Raw genomic sequence first — 13465 nt, forward strand, 5'->3', positions numbered from 1 at the left:
AGAGGCCAAGAAAGGACTCTTTAACACCACTGCTGAAATGGGATATAATTTATAGGGAAAGGCTCACTCAAGGGCTTTGGAAGGGTTTTTTTTAATGTGTTTCCTTCAGAACAGTGAGAAAGGCACTGCTCAAAGTTCTGGTCTGTGCAACTCCTGTTTCCACTTACACAGCTAGTTCTCTGCAGTTCATTCTGGAGTGGAAGTGGTCTTTCTTGATGAGGAGAGGGTAGAGATACTTTGCTTTTTCAAAAGGCAAAGGTTATCTGAGTAGAGCTGTTTAAACAGAGCAGCCAGACCTTGGCGCCTGCAGGAGAGTCTGAGCACTCCTTGGTTTATCCTGATGCTGTGCCCATGGTGTGGGAAAATGATAGGGAAGGAAAGCCTGGACTCACTTCCCCAAGGACAGATGATCCAGAGGTGACTCCGGAACTGAACTTGGGTCTCTTGGGTCCCACTTAACAAAACAACTTGCTTCTGGAGTGGTTTTCATGTTTGTTTTGTCTTTCTGCTCCTTGCTGTGATTAGACTGGCTTTAGGAATTCTGGGCCAGATCCCAGATGGACATTGAACCTAACAGAGTGATACCATTGTACTAAAGCATGGGGTCTGGTTGCTGGGTTTTGAGGGAAGAGTAGACTGGTAGGCACTGGGAGAATCTTGTGTGTGTAATAGATCTGCCTCTGCCTTCAGATCACTACAAAGGGTAGCAGAGATACCCAACAGAATAGCATCATGAGAATGGTTGGTACTTCCTCATTATATCTTTATAAATTTGGAGCAGCCCTTTTCTCCTTGTGTAGTTCCAGTCATTTGAGGCAGTACTCACTGAGGAGTTTCAGTTGAGATGTTCCTCAGAGGAGATGACTGGAGAATCAGTGTGGTGGTTTAGATTTTTGTTCACATGTGGAATCTGTCCAAAGGAACAACAAGGCAGTTCTGTAGCTGGTCCTGCAGACCTCTTTTCTGCAAGTGTTGCTTATTTGCACACTGCTGATAGATGAACTCGGGAGCAGGGGTGTGTGTGCAGCACTGTGAGGGTCACAGATTACAGGAGGGCTCCTTTCTGCTTGAATGGAGCTTGTCATGTCAGTCTGTGTGGTGATCAAGCAGAGGAAATGATGTCCCAAGCAGAAGGGTTCTCTCTTAATACTTAGACCAATTGCTGATAAACTCTCTACTCTCTCCCCCAGACCAGTGCATTGTGGATGGCATCACCTATGATGTGAACCAGACCTTCCACAAGCGTCATGACGAGGGGCACATGCTGAACTGCACCTGCTTTGGCCAGGGCCGGGGGAGATGGAAGTGTGATCCTGTTGGTGAGTCACTGGCTGCCCCCACTTGCCAAACACCTGTTGTGGCTCTCTATGTAAACTGGTATAGAGAAACTGGTGTGTGAGTTTGGGCCCAGTCTTTGTCCACTTTCTGTCCTGAATTGTACAAATGCAAAAATAGAAGCAACACTGCTTTTGCTGGAGGGTAAGTGAAAAGGGCATTTGTTAATTTAAGAACATAAGCTTGGGTTATCACACCTGCCACAGAGGAATCATGATTGTGGCCAGCATGTGTTCTAAAGTGTAGCAGGTTCCCAGGCTGTGGGGATTTGGCTGGATTCTGGTGCCTGAGCTGTCAGCTGAGCAGGGCTCTCAGCCTGAACACTGATAAAACATGCAGCTGGGCACTGATGCTGGGATCAGTTTTCTTGCCTTTCTCTATCCTAAAATCTTTTGGAGTTTTCTCCCTGAGCTGAGGAAGGAGACCAGCACATATTAACTTACCTTGGACTGAATTGATTTTTTGGCTGCCCTTTGTTCTGGCAAAGAGGGAAAGCTCAGGATGAGAGCACATGTTAATAGTGCTCTGGAGGTTAGCTAAAACCATCATGGTTCTCTTCAGGAACAAGGAGATTTCATCTCTTCTGCCTCCCCTCCTTCCCTAGCAAATCTTGATTGGAAGATAAGACCTGGCTGTTTGGTTTGCAATTACTAAGTCCAAGAGAGTTTCAAACTATTGCCAAGAAAATCTATCGGAAATTACTAGTTGTGAAGTTCTACTTTATTTACAGTAATATCTGTACGAGTTTACTCAAGGAACATGGCTTGTAAAGCTCCTGAAAATTACTAGTTGGAAGGAAGGGGTGGGGGGATGATTTCCGCTTTCTATGTAGGTGCAATTAAAGTTTTAATTTTGTTTGCTCTCTCTAAACAAAGCTCTTATTTATCCAAGCAAACATAATGCTAGTTCTCACTGAGAATTTCCATTGAGCCAGGCATATAGGCAGTTGTCAGAGTAGAAGGTGTACTGAAGTGCTGTACTGTGCTGTATTTATACTACTTAAGCTGATTTCAGGATCTGATCTGTCCCCCTTTGGTTTCTACAATGGTAAATAGGGAAAGATTCTGCTGAAAATTCGTGGACTTTTAAAGCACAAATGAATTCTGTTGAAGGCAGGAGGAACTTTTGCCTTTGATCTCCTTGAGAGCAGCATGGTTTAGCTTTGGATGAGAGATGAACTCAGTTGGCCAGAGCAGAATTGGGCTCCAGAGTGGATGAAATTCTTTCTAGAAGGAACACCCCACTGAAATGCATCACAGCTGAATTAGCCCCCTAATACCTAACTTAATACATGCAGTGATTTGGAATTCAAGTTCTGTTGCCACTTAATGTACATTTATATACATTTTATGTATATTTGCAAATAAACATTGGTGCTGCATTTCTTTGTGCAAAAGTCTCTTGGAGCTTTCCTCTGTAGATATTTCAGTGTGGTTTCAGTAACACACAGTGGTGAACAGTCTCTCTTGTGCCTTCAGACCAGTGCCAGGACTCGGAAACCCGCACCTTCTACCAAATTGGAGACTCCTGGGAGAAGTATGTCCATGGGGTCAGATACCAGTGCTACTGCTATGGCCGTGGGATTGGAGAATGGCACTGCCAACCTCTGCAGACCTACCCAGGTAAGAAACCCAACAGAAAATGAACTCAGCTGCTGAGTGAGACCTGAGGAAAGCCAGCTTTCCACCCCTCACCTCACTGTTCAGGTTTCTGTAAGTAATGCCTTTTGGTTTCCTTTTAAAACTGAAGAGATTTTCCCTGTCCCTTGGCAGACACAAGCAGGTGTCAGGGGGTTATAAAGAGGGGCCCAAGCTATTTGCAGCTATTCCTGAGGCCAGGGTTAGTTCAAAGAGTGCCTTTCAGTGCACACAACAGCTTGGGTTTACATTGCCTCTTGGTATTTAGCGATATCACACGTGTAATCTTCAGCTTATATTGCCTGAAACTCACACGTGTGTAGCCCTTCCGTTTCTGCTCATTACAGAAGCAAAATCCACCACGGAATGAAACGTTTTTCCTGATCAATGCCCCAAAGAAATTAAATATTTGAACTCTTGTTTGTCCAGGCAGTTCCAGGAACTCTTTATAGGGATGGGCAATGCCTGTTGGTTGTTCAGCTTCAGTTCCCCGAACAGAACATAAGGGGAACCTCTCTACTTTCCTGTTTGAGGTTGCAACTGCCACTGTCTTAATCTGAATAAGATGAAGTATTAGGGCTTGCTGAGCTTCACTGAGTCCTGTCAGACTGCTTAAACAAACATCTCCCTGAGCTATGTGAAATATGCATGCCTCTAGCCTGGAGACCAGGGCTTTGGGCTGCTTTAGACACAAGAGTGACTGAAAATGTGTAAATAAACCAAATCTAATATTTCTGAATGTAGGTTTGGGGTTAGGTGAGCTTTGAAATTTTCTGCCTGTGGGCACAAGTTTGTTTTTCTAGAAATCCTCTTAAATGGGGATCAGGTATATATGTTACATGGTTGTCCAAGTAAATTATTATTAGAAATGTTGGGAATGGGGTGAGTGTGCAGCTATTTAATGGCTAAAAAACTTTCCTGTAGATTCCAGGGATCTCTTTGCTGGGATTTTCTGAGAACTAATGTGAGGACAATGCTGTTGAGTGTTCAGTGAAACCTCCCCAGTGGGGCTGGAAGGTACTGAAAGGAGACCCATGGGATCATAAGACCTATCCTTCTCTATTGGAGAGCTTTATGGAGAAAATAGGCCTGAGCCTGACCTAGCTGAATGCAATCAGTAGTCTTAAGCATTAGAGTGCTGCAGAACTTGTATTTTCATGAGTTCGTGGGCCTGTTTTGTCTCAGAACTTCCACCAATCCTTCTGGTGGGGTTTGTGTGCAGGAGACAAGTCTCACTATCTGCAGAGTCCTCCACAGAGTTATGAAAACTCAATGTTTCAAATGAACTGATTAAGAAATTTAGTCAAATCATAGAAGATTAGTGGTTTTTTTTCAGGGTGTACTCAATGTCAGATCAGGAATTTTCCCTCACCATGCTGCATGATTAGACCTGGATTTGGCAGATGTCTTTTTATCAGCTTCCCTGCTGCCATTGCAGAAGATATCAATGATGAAAATAGTTGCTGAGAAGTTCCCCCTGTCTCTTTGAACAACAAGACTTTGCATCACAGACTTTTTCTGTACTAGACCTCTCTCATTTTCCATTTCACTGATAGCTCACAGGAAATGGACCCAAGCAGTGCAGATTAACTCTCCCACAGAATATATTGTGATTCACTGGTTTTCTAGGTAGAAATGAAGCATTAAGGATAGAAAGGCAATAAAACTGATTTTCCATGTATAGAAATACTATGTGAGCCATGCAGCTTTCTTGCTTTTTGGTGACTCCACGACATCCCCAGTATGTTAAAACTGGCAGTTCTTTTTTTCAGGGTCAACTGGGCCTGTTCAGGTGATCATCACAGAGAGCACGAATCAGCCAAACTCCCACCCCATCCAGTGGAATGCTCCTGAACGGTCTCACATCACCCAGTACATCTTGCGCTGGAGACCGGTGAGTGCCACATTTGTCATCATTTGTTCATCAAGAGTACTTTATTTGGCTTTTTCTGGTGGCTGAAAGAAGTGGCTGACACACTTTCAGCAAAATTGAGTTGCTTGTTCAGTGTCTTTGTCCTGTTGAGGTCAACAGCTACTCTTGAGCATCAAAAAGAGCCAGTGCTGTTTAACAATTAAATGTTCTCCTGCCTGAACTTCAGTGGTTGCTGTGTTCATAAAGTATTTTATTAAATAAAGCACTAAGTACAGCAAGCAGACAAGTTTATATCCTTCCTTACCTTAGGAATGTAAATCCTTGTGGAAGCTGCTTCTTCCAAAGAAATGCTGTTTTAGTAACGTGCATATCCAGAGACAACTGGGATACATTTTATTCTATTAATGAGGAGGTAAAAATGAGTAGGATGTGAAGTCATAAACAGCTCAGTGTAGGATTAAATAAACAGTCACTCCCATCTTCTCCAAAGTCTAAACCAAAACTGGTTAACCACTGCTTGCTGGCTGATTCCTCTGTGAGGAATGATTTGGTTTAACCAACGCAGATCAGCTGTGTTCCAGCTCCCCTGAGTACAGCTTTACAAAAGACCACTTAATGATTAAGAGCATTAGTACCTCAATGCTGCCTGTTATTAAGAGAACAATAAAGGCCCTGATCCAAAGCCAATCAAGGCACTCAAGTCTTTTTACTGACTTCAGTGTATCTTGGATGAAGGCCTGAATGAAATGGACTTTAAAGCACTGGAATACAAACCTCAGAGGATGGAGCATTATTTTAAAGCTTCCCATAGAGTTCAAACACAGGGTAAAAGGGAAGAACTTTTCTGTATATTGTTTTCAGATGATGGGTTAGAGTGTTTTTATGAACAGCTTTCAAATATATATTTTCCAGCCACTACTTCATGCCTTACTGTGCTTTTGATGAAGGAAAGAGTTGAGTTTGTGACAAATAATGCTCCTTTCAAAGGGTAAAGTTCAAAGCTAGGTTGTTTTTAATTTACTCCCGTAAAACCTAATAACTCAATGCCACTAGTCTTGCTTCTTGGCATACTTTTCTCATCTCCTTTGACTTGATTCTGTCTGTGCATTAAAGCCATTCAAGTCATACCTTTGTTTAAATATTACAGTGATTAGTAACCACACAGCAGGTTAGGTCACTAGATCCCCCTGCTTACAGCCTAGGGAGTCTCTCACTATCTGAGTGTCCATTTTCTTGCAGAAAAACTCTGGAAGGCAGTGGAAGGAAGCCACCATCCCTGGCCACCGGAACTCCTACACCATCTCAGGCCTGAAGCCTGGTGTGATATATGAAGGACAGCTCATCAGTGTCCAGCAGTATGGCCACAAAGAAGTCACCCGCTTTGATTTTACCACAACCAGCACCACAGCAGTGACAAGTGAGTTGAATCCAGGAAAACCTCCTTCACCCACGTCCTTGCTTCGTGTATCCCAGTTAACACAAAGTAGTGATGCTTAATGCAACCTCTGTTTCTTCTCTCTTGCAGGCAACACTGTTTCAGGAGAGACAACTCTTCTTCCTCCCGTGGTTGCTACCTCAGAATCTGTCACTGAAATCACATCCAACAGCTTTGTTGTCTCCTGGGTTTCTGCTTCTGACACCGTTTCTGGGTTCCGTGTTGAGTATGAGCTGAGCGAGGAGGGTGATGAACCACAGTACCTTGGTGAGACAAAATTGGAGTGTGCCAGACCAAAGCATTGCTCACAGTCAGTGCATTGCTGTTTTGTGGCAGTCAGCAGAGCTGGTGTAAACATCTGAGCATCTCCCTGTCTTTCAGTAGGACTCAATTAGGATATGAGAGTGGCAGAACCAGCTCAGATTAGAAACTCAGTTCATTGTCTTTTCTCCATTAAGAGCTGTAAGAGAACAAGGCAATCCCCTCAGAATACTGTCCCAGAATTCTGCAGAGGAAAACTGCCTGAGCCAGGAGCAGTGGATGAGTAATAACTCTGGGTAGATATAATTATTCTTTTCATCTCCGTGAATTTGCTCAGTTCTTTTTCCTTTTGAAATCATGTAAAGTTACTGGCTTCCACAGCATCCTGAAGTGAGCAGCAATGCAAATGAGAAGAGAACCAAATCTGTTTTTTTTGAACCTGCCTCCTGGTTAATTTCCTTTGGCTTACCTTTGTCCTTCCATCAGAACGGACAGAGAAATCATTCCCAAATGCCCTCTCTTGGCTGCTTGTTGTCTCATGGATATCTCATGTTCCAGTCTGCTCTGTCAGTTGTTTTGTTCGGATCAAATCTTCCCCATCTTTGATAACATGGCAACTGAGCTGAGCTGGGAAGCTGGTTAAAGGCACTGGACTCAGACACAGGAGTCGAAACTGCTTTTCCAACATCTGCTCTAGACCCCTTGTACCACATGTAATTTCATCTTAACTTCTTTTACCTAATTTCCTATCTTGACAGTGGAAATAGCAATATCTCACCTCAGATATTTGAGGTTATACTAGTTATTGGGCTATGAGTGTGGTAGAAGAACATGACAAAAAGAGTAGCAATCTCCTGACCTAAATAACTCTCCCTGGACTGTTGCTCCCCTGAACTCACAGGCTTGGACACTGAGCAGAAGTGGCTCACATGGGGGGCTGCCAGCACTGTCACCACCTTTCTTTCTGCCCAGACAGCTGAGCTGTGCTGTGAAGCAGCTCCTGAGCTCATCTGTCTACAGACAGAGATTTACAGGCAGATTGAAAGGCAATTCCCAGTTTCCCTTAAGATGCTTGGCTTCAGTCTGGCCAGCAAGGAGCTCCTTCTTGGGGAATTTTCTACATCTGGCACGTAGGTGGACATCTGGGAGCCGGGAGAGAAGTTCACCAGCCCTCATAATGTCATTCTTCTTCACTCATGAGTCAGTGTTTCCACATAACCTGTTCATGTGAAAGTTTTTCCATATATTTCTGTACTGAAAATGCAACAGTCAGGATATGAAATGAGTGTTCAGCTGAGATGGCTGCAGTGTGCAGGGGGCTGCTGCTCAAGCTGCCCTGCCATATCCCACATCAAGCCCTCCTGTCTTTGGTTGCTTGTCCCAACTCTCTACACAACTCTCCTGAGGTGAACCGAAGACGGTGCAGAAAAACTGTTGTTTTATTGCAGGAAGACTGTGCTTCAGCCCAGATTAGAACAGACATCTCAATTACTTTTTTTGGAGAGAAAGCAAGATGGAACTGCTAAAATAAATTTTTCTCCCCTGCTTTCCTCAGATCTTCCAAGCACAGCCACTTCTGTCAACATCCCTGACTTGCTTCCTGGTCGCAAGTATATTGTTAATGTCTATCAGATCTCTGAAGAAGGAGAGCAGAATCTGATCCTGTCTACTTCACAGACTACAGGTATGTGTGGGTGGCTCTTGCTGCGCTTTGAAAGCTGTTGTTACTGTTTGCTCAAGAATTTTTGGTTACCTCTTATCCTCACACTTGCTGTCCTCCTCTGTTTATTCCCGTTAAACAGCTCCTGATGCACCTCCCGAGCACACAGTGGAAAGTGTGGATGACACATCCATTGTCATTAGCTGGAGCAGACCACAGGCTCCAATCACAGGTTTGTCCAATTGGAGTGCACCTATTCTCATTTATTGGTAGAATCTGAAGTGTAGGTGAAAAAGAAAATGAGATATAACCCTGGGACAAACTTAGTGCAAAATTGTCTGGTCTGAGAGACCAGCTGGAAAGCACATGGGCAGTTTAGCATTTCCGTGGCTTCAGTGACTGAACCAAGCAATTCAGCTGGATGCAAAACAGTTCCTTCTGCATTTGTGTTAAAGAAAAACAAGCCCCAAGACCTTATATTTGTATCTGTTGTTCAGACCATCCCATAGGGAGCATGAGAACTGTACATGCCTAAATCCACATGTCAGACCTCAGAAATATGCTAACCCAGGTCAGACTGGGCTTTGGGAAGGTGCTGTGAGTGTGTGGTCTGTAGATGGGACGTGAGCACGGGCAGGCCACAGGTCCTGCTGAAGTTCAGGGCTATTTTTATCTAAGCTCAGTAGCAAGATCAGTTCAGCCCTCATTTCTAGCATTCTTTGTGCTTACTGATTGTGCTGAGGATTACATATTTGTCTTGCTTCAGGCTACAGGATTGTCTACGTACCCTCTGTGGAAGGCAGCAGCACAGAGCTCAACCTGCCTGACACTGCCACCTCTGTAACACTCAGTGACCTGATGCCCGGGGTTCAGTACAACATCAGCATCTATGCAGTGGAAGAAAACCAGGAGAGCACTCCTGTCTTCATCCAGCAGGAAACCACTGGGGTCCCACGCACAGGTAATGCTTGTGTTCTGGATTTCAGTCACTGAGATTTCTGTTGCTAGCTAAATGAATGCTTAAATGAACTCAGTTATGGTTTTGTGGCTTTGAATTGTAAATTTCACTGGTATTGAAGTTCTGTAGTAAAATTGAACTTACTGACACAGTCAAGACACTGCTCTGCATTAAGAGGATTTTAATTCCTAGGGATTGAACAGTTCTTGAATTATCTGCAGGAGAGATCAGTTTCTCAGGTTATCTTAGGGAAATCCTGCTAAGAAATCTCCTGAAGTGCCTGGTATATTGTTTTGCCCCAGTTCTTGGCTCACAGATGTTCAGGGTTATGTACTCAGGCACCACAGCACATGTTCAAATGTTCACCTGACTTTTCACTCTCCCTTCCAGTCCTACCCATTATTTTCCTTTGCAGTCAGTGGGTATGGGAGATTACTCAGCATTGACTGATGTGCCAAAACACCACCATAGGCTCTAAACTTGAGGCACCCAATATTTAAAAAACTACTGGTTTCAGTTCTTTTAAGTATCCAGTTGGACTGAATAACCAAACCAAAAGAAGGGATAGTGAAAGAATTGGGATCTGATGTGGTAAGCAGTGGAATTTGATGGTCCTGCAAGTTGTAAGCACGTGTTTGCAAATGGGAATTCACCAGGAATGAACTCAGCTCAATGATTTTTTTATGGTTTGGCTTCTGCATCTTCCACAAATGTGCACTGGTTACCCTTAGGGCAGTATCAGTCCTAGTCTCAAGAAATTTAATTTAGACACAGGAATTCACGGGTGCAGTAATGTGGCCTAGCACTGAGGGAGCTGCATTTTGCATTTGACTATAATAAGGCCAAATCAGCCCCTGTACTTGTTTAATTATAAAAGGTGGATTTCAAGTTAATCATAGACATTCGGAACATGCTGTGGGTTTTTTAAAATCCTCTCTTTTAATTTTAGAAGGAGGTTACTGTTTCCAATCTCTGGAGTACTTTTTTTCCCCTCAGGCTTTGGTTTTGCATATACTTGAAGTTCTGTGGCATATTACATCTGGTTTTTCAGTTCTCTTTCTGTCATAGCAAGATACCTTCTGAAGACATAATAGACTTTAAAGTAGATAGTGATGTTTGAAATTGTAGTCTGCTTGAATATTGTCTGGGGACATGTATAGGCATATTTACAGTAAGGTTACCCTGACTTTTTAATTTGGTAAATATTCTTGGGCTAGCCATTCTTCAAGCAAAATTCACTTTTTTTTCCCTTGCATGGAAACCTATAGCTTCTCCTCTTGCTAAGGACTCCCTCTGACAACTACTGTTCCCTTACGCTTTCAGATGAAGTGCCTTCCCCCAGAGATCTGCAGTTTGTGGAGGTTTCTGACATCAAGATCACCATCATGTGGACCCCACCCCAGAGCCAAGTGTCCGGCTATCGGGTGGAGGTGATCCCTGTCAACCGCCCTGGCCAGCACGGCCAGAGACTGCCCATCACCAGGAGCTCTTTTGCTGAAGTCATTGACCTGATCCCAGGAACAACCTATCTCTTCAAGATCTTTGCTGTAAACCAGGGCAGAGAGAGCAAACCTTTGACTGGAGAGCAAACCACCAGTAAGTGTCTTTCCTCCGTGCTTTTTTCAGCCTTTTGAGGCGCGTATTTTGCTGTCGCTTGTGGAAATGTATAAACAGAGCGCTTGAAGTGCAACAGTTCTAGCCCAGGAGGTATCCCATCAGTAGGATGACAGGGCTGGGAATTCATTCACTCTAACAATGATCTCTTCAGCAGATTTATCCTCCTCCGGGGCTTTCCAATGGGAGTTTAAGTCTCATGGCACTTTAAAACAATTTCGTATGGCTGGAATTCAACTTTTTATTACTGACTGAGAATTGATGGACCCTGCAGTTCTTTTACAGCACAGATCACAGCCTGTGATTTTTATAACTTTTTTTTTTTTTGCTGGTACCTTAGGGCAGATTTCAGTATGACTTAGAAGCCTTGCTGAGTTTCCTCTGAAAATCCTCATCCCCCTTCTGACAGCTCCATACCTATCTGGCTCCACTGGCAGCAGTAGCAGTTGTGCCTGCCAGTGATCATGCAGGATCCCTCAGAACCCAGCAGCTAATGATCTAGAGGCAGTGCAGCACTTCACCAGTGTCAGGAAAAATGCACTTTGTCAGGCATTGTTTTTTGCTTTGCAGCAGTGCAGAGAAGAGAGAGGAGCAGTGGCTGGGCAAGGTGTAGGTTTTCAGGTGGAAGAGTAGAAGTTTAATCTGGGTTGAGTGGTTATCTCCATTTTTGATCCAAGAGGAGCAGATCAGACAGAACATGGGACATGGTTTGTTTGATCAGATCCTGTTTATTGGACAGTAGAAGGGTGAGTGGGTGTTTGTGGTGTTCTTTGACTGGATCACTTTATTCAAAGGGACAAAATGCAGCTATGTGCATCTGCTGCTCTTCTTCTACTTTTCAGTAAATAAGAGCAACTTCTGAGAACCCAACCCGGCTCTTAGTAATGTGAGAGGGAAGGAAAGGAAATGGGATAGTGTGTGAATATAGCCACGCTGTTTGGGAAGTATCCTTACTTATATCCATTAAGTTACAAGCCATGAACAGTGCCTGTCCTTTGACTGTGCAGGGAGAATGGGATCCTTATGTCTGTCCTTTGACATAGGTGTCTAATTTGAGCATAGCACAGATGGTGTGAGCACCCTCCCTCCTCTTTCAAGTGAGGCTTTCAAAAGCAAGGATGCGACTTAGGAACCTGAACTCTGTTGGAAGCATTTAGAACAAGAAGGGCCCAGTTCCCAGCTAGATCTGTAATTTTTTGTGGTTGTTTTGAGGAGCCTGGGCTAGGTGTAGGGTTCCTCTGAAACTCCACATAGAGGTGTACATTGGAGTATAGACATGTAATTCAGACAGCACAGTGTCAGTCACAAATGTCTGGAATTATTTTCCATAGGCTGTGATCATCCGCTTAACTGCTTTGCCTAAACCACATTGCAGAAACTATTCACATAAATTGCATCCTGTAATCGAAAGTCCTGGGAAACAGAAATCATTCAGGGTTCCCAAGGAAAACCCTGCAGCAAAAGTCTCTTCCCACGGTGTAAATGTGATTCTCTTTTTGGCCTTCCGTTAAAAAGCAGTCTACAAATAAACTCGGAGTGTATGTGTGTGGCTTTTTAATCTTCTGCTTTTTCCTCTTGTATGGGGAGGAGAAGTGATAAAAGCCTAATAGAGCTGGCAAATTAAATTGTGCAGAGAGGGACTGACTTTAGGCTACACATTTTAGGAAGATACAATCTTTGTCAGATGAGATTTAGCACAGATGTAAGTACCAACAAGGGATAAAGTTGACTTTCAGCCTGTGGGTTGGAGATGGGCTTAAGCAGGGTCACACTCATCCTTTTTCTTTTAGAGTTCTCCCCTGTTTTTTCCAGTGGTGGAAGAAGGAAGACCTCACTTCCTTTTTCCTCCCTCCTCAAAAATAGAGAAAACAAAAAGGACAAAAGCATCTTCCCACTGAATCACTGGGAGAGTGATGAAAGCATTAATTTTTTTCACCAAAATATTACTTCTTCAGAAGGAGAAAAAAGCATTTGCCAGCAAAAAAGAGAATTGATGAAACCTCACTGCTCTTAATTTCAACATGTGATTAGAACGTGGGAAAGGTGGGCAAACCTGCCGTGCGAACACTATGAACTCCTTGCTGCAGGCAGTGCTACCCTGCCTGCTGTGGGGGCAAATTCCCCTCCAGAGCCTCACCTTGCCTCAGCTAAAGGCAGTGACATCTCCTCCAGTCACTGGGCTCCCGTGTGGTGCTGAAGGAGCTGTGCTGCCTCAGCGTCTTGTTTCTATAGTTATCTGGGTTATCAGCTTCAGCAGCTTCCCAGGGGCACTGATAAAAAGGGGAGGAAGCCTGGTAAGAGCTGTTCCCTGAGTCCCAGGGGAAAATGAGCATTCTTGGAATTGTTGTATGGTCAGTTCCATGGTGTGAGTATTTTTAAGTAGATCTAGGAACTGGTTTTCTGCAGAAAGTCGCTGACTATTACTTATTTTGACATTCAAATGACAAAGTAGGGGTGGTTTATTTTGGGAAGAGATTTTGAGAGGACTGGGCAAGGATTTAAAAGAATTAATCTTTTTCATGGAAGAGAGCTAAAATTAGGTTTCTGTGCTTACACTGACAAGTCTAAACTGAGCTGGTTTTTAAAAAATGCTCAGCACTCATGAGAAACTGTTGAAATTCCTGAGTGTGTTGGGTTCATCTGTCACGTCTCAACCTTTAGGCTGCCTTCCCCATGGGATGCAGAGATGGCT

At 43.7% G+C, this 13465-nt stretch overlaps 1 protein-coding gene across 6 annotated transcripts in view; it reads left to right on the forward strand.

The window, feature by feature from the left end:
• The window catches only part of FN1 (fibronectin 1), a 51998-nt gene that overhangs the window by 12052 nt on the left and 26481 nt on the right, over positions 1-13465 (forward strand). For all 6 annotated transcript variants that reach the window (XM_069021755.1, XM_069021754.1, XM_069021756.1 and 3 more), the window contains exons 11-19: positions 1191-1319; positions 2814-2957; positions 4745-4866; positions 6085-6262; positions 6371-6547; positions 8097-8225; positions 8344-8433; positions 8968-9162; positions 10483-10755. In XM_069021755.1, coding sequence (XP_068877856.1) covers positions 1191-1319; positions 2814-2957; positions 4745-4866; positions 6085-6262; positions 6371-6547; positions 8097-8225; positions 8344-8433; positions 8968-9162; positions 10483-10755 — 1437 coding nt within the window. The remainder of the gene's footprint in view (positions 1-1190; positions 1320-2813; positions 2958-4744; positions 4867-6084; positions 6263-6370; positions 6548-8096; positions 8226-8343; positions 8434-8967; positions 9163-10482; positions 10756-13465) is intronic.

The sequence above is a fragment of the Aphelocoma coerulescens genome, chromosome 7 (assembly GCF_041296385.1).
Source record: "Aphelocoma coerulescens isolate FSJ_1873_10779 chromosome 7, UR_Acoe_1.0, whole genome shotgun sequence".
Taxonomy (NCBI): domain Eukaryota; kingdom Metazoa; phylum Chordata; class Aves; order Passeriformes; family Corvidae; genus Aphelocoma; species Aphelocoma coerulescens.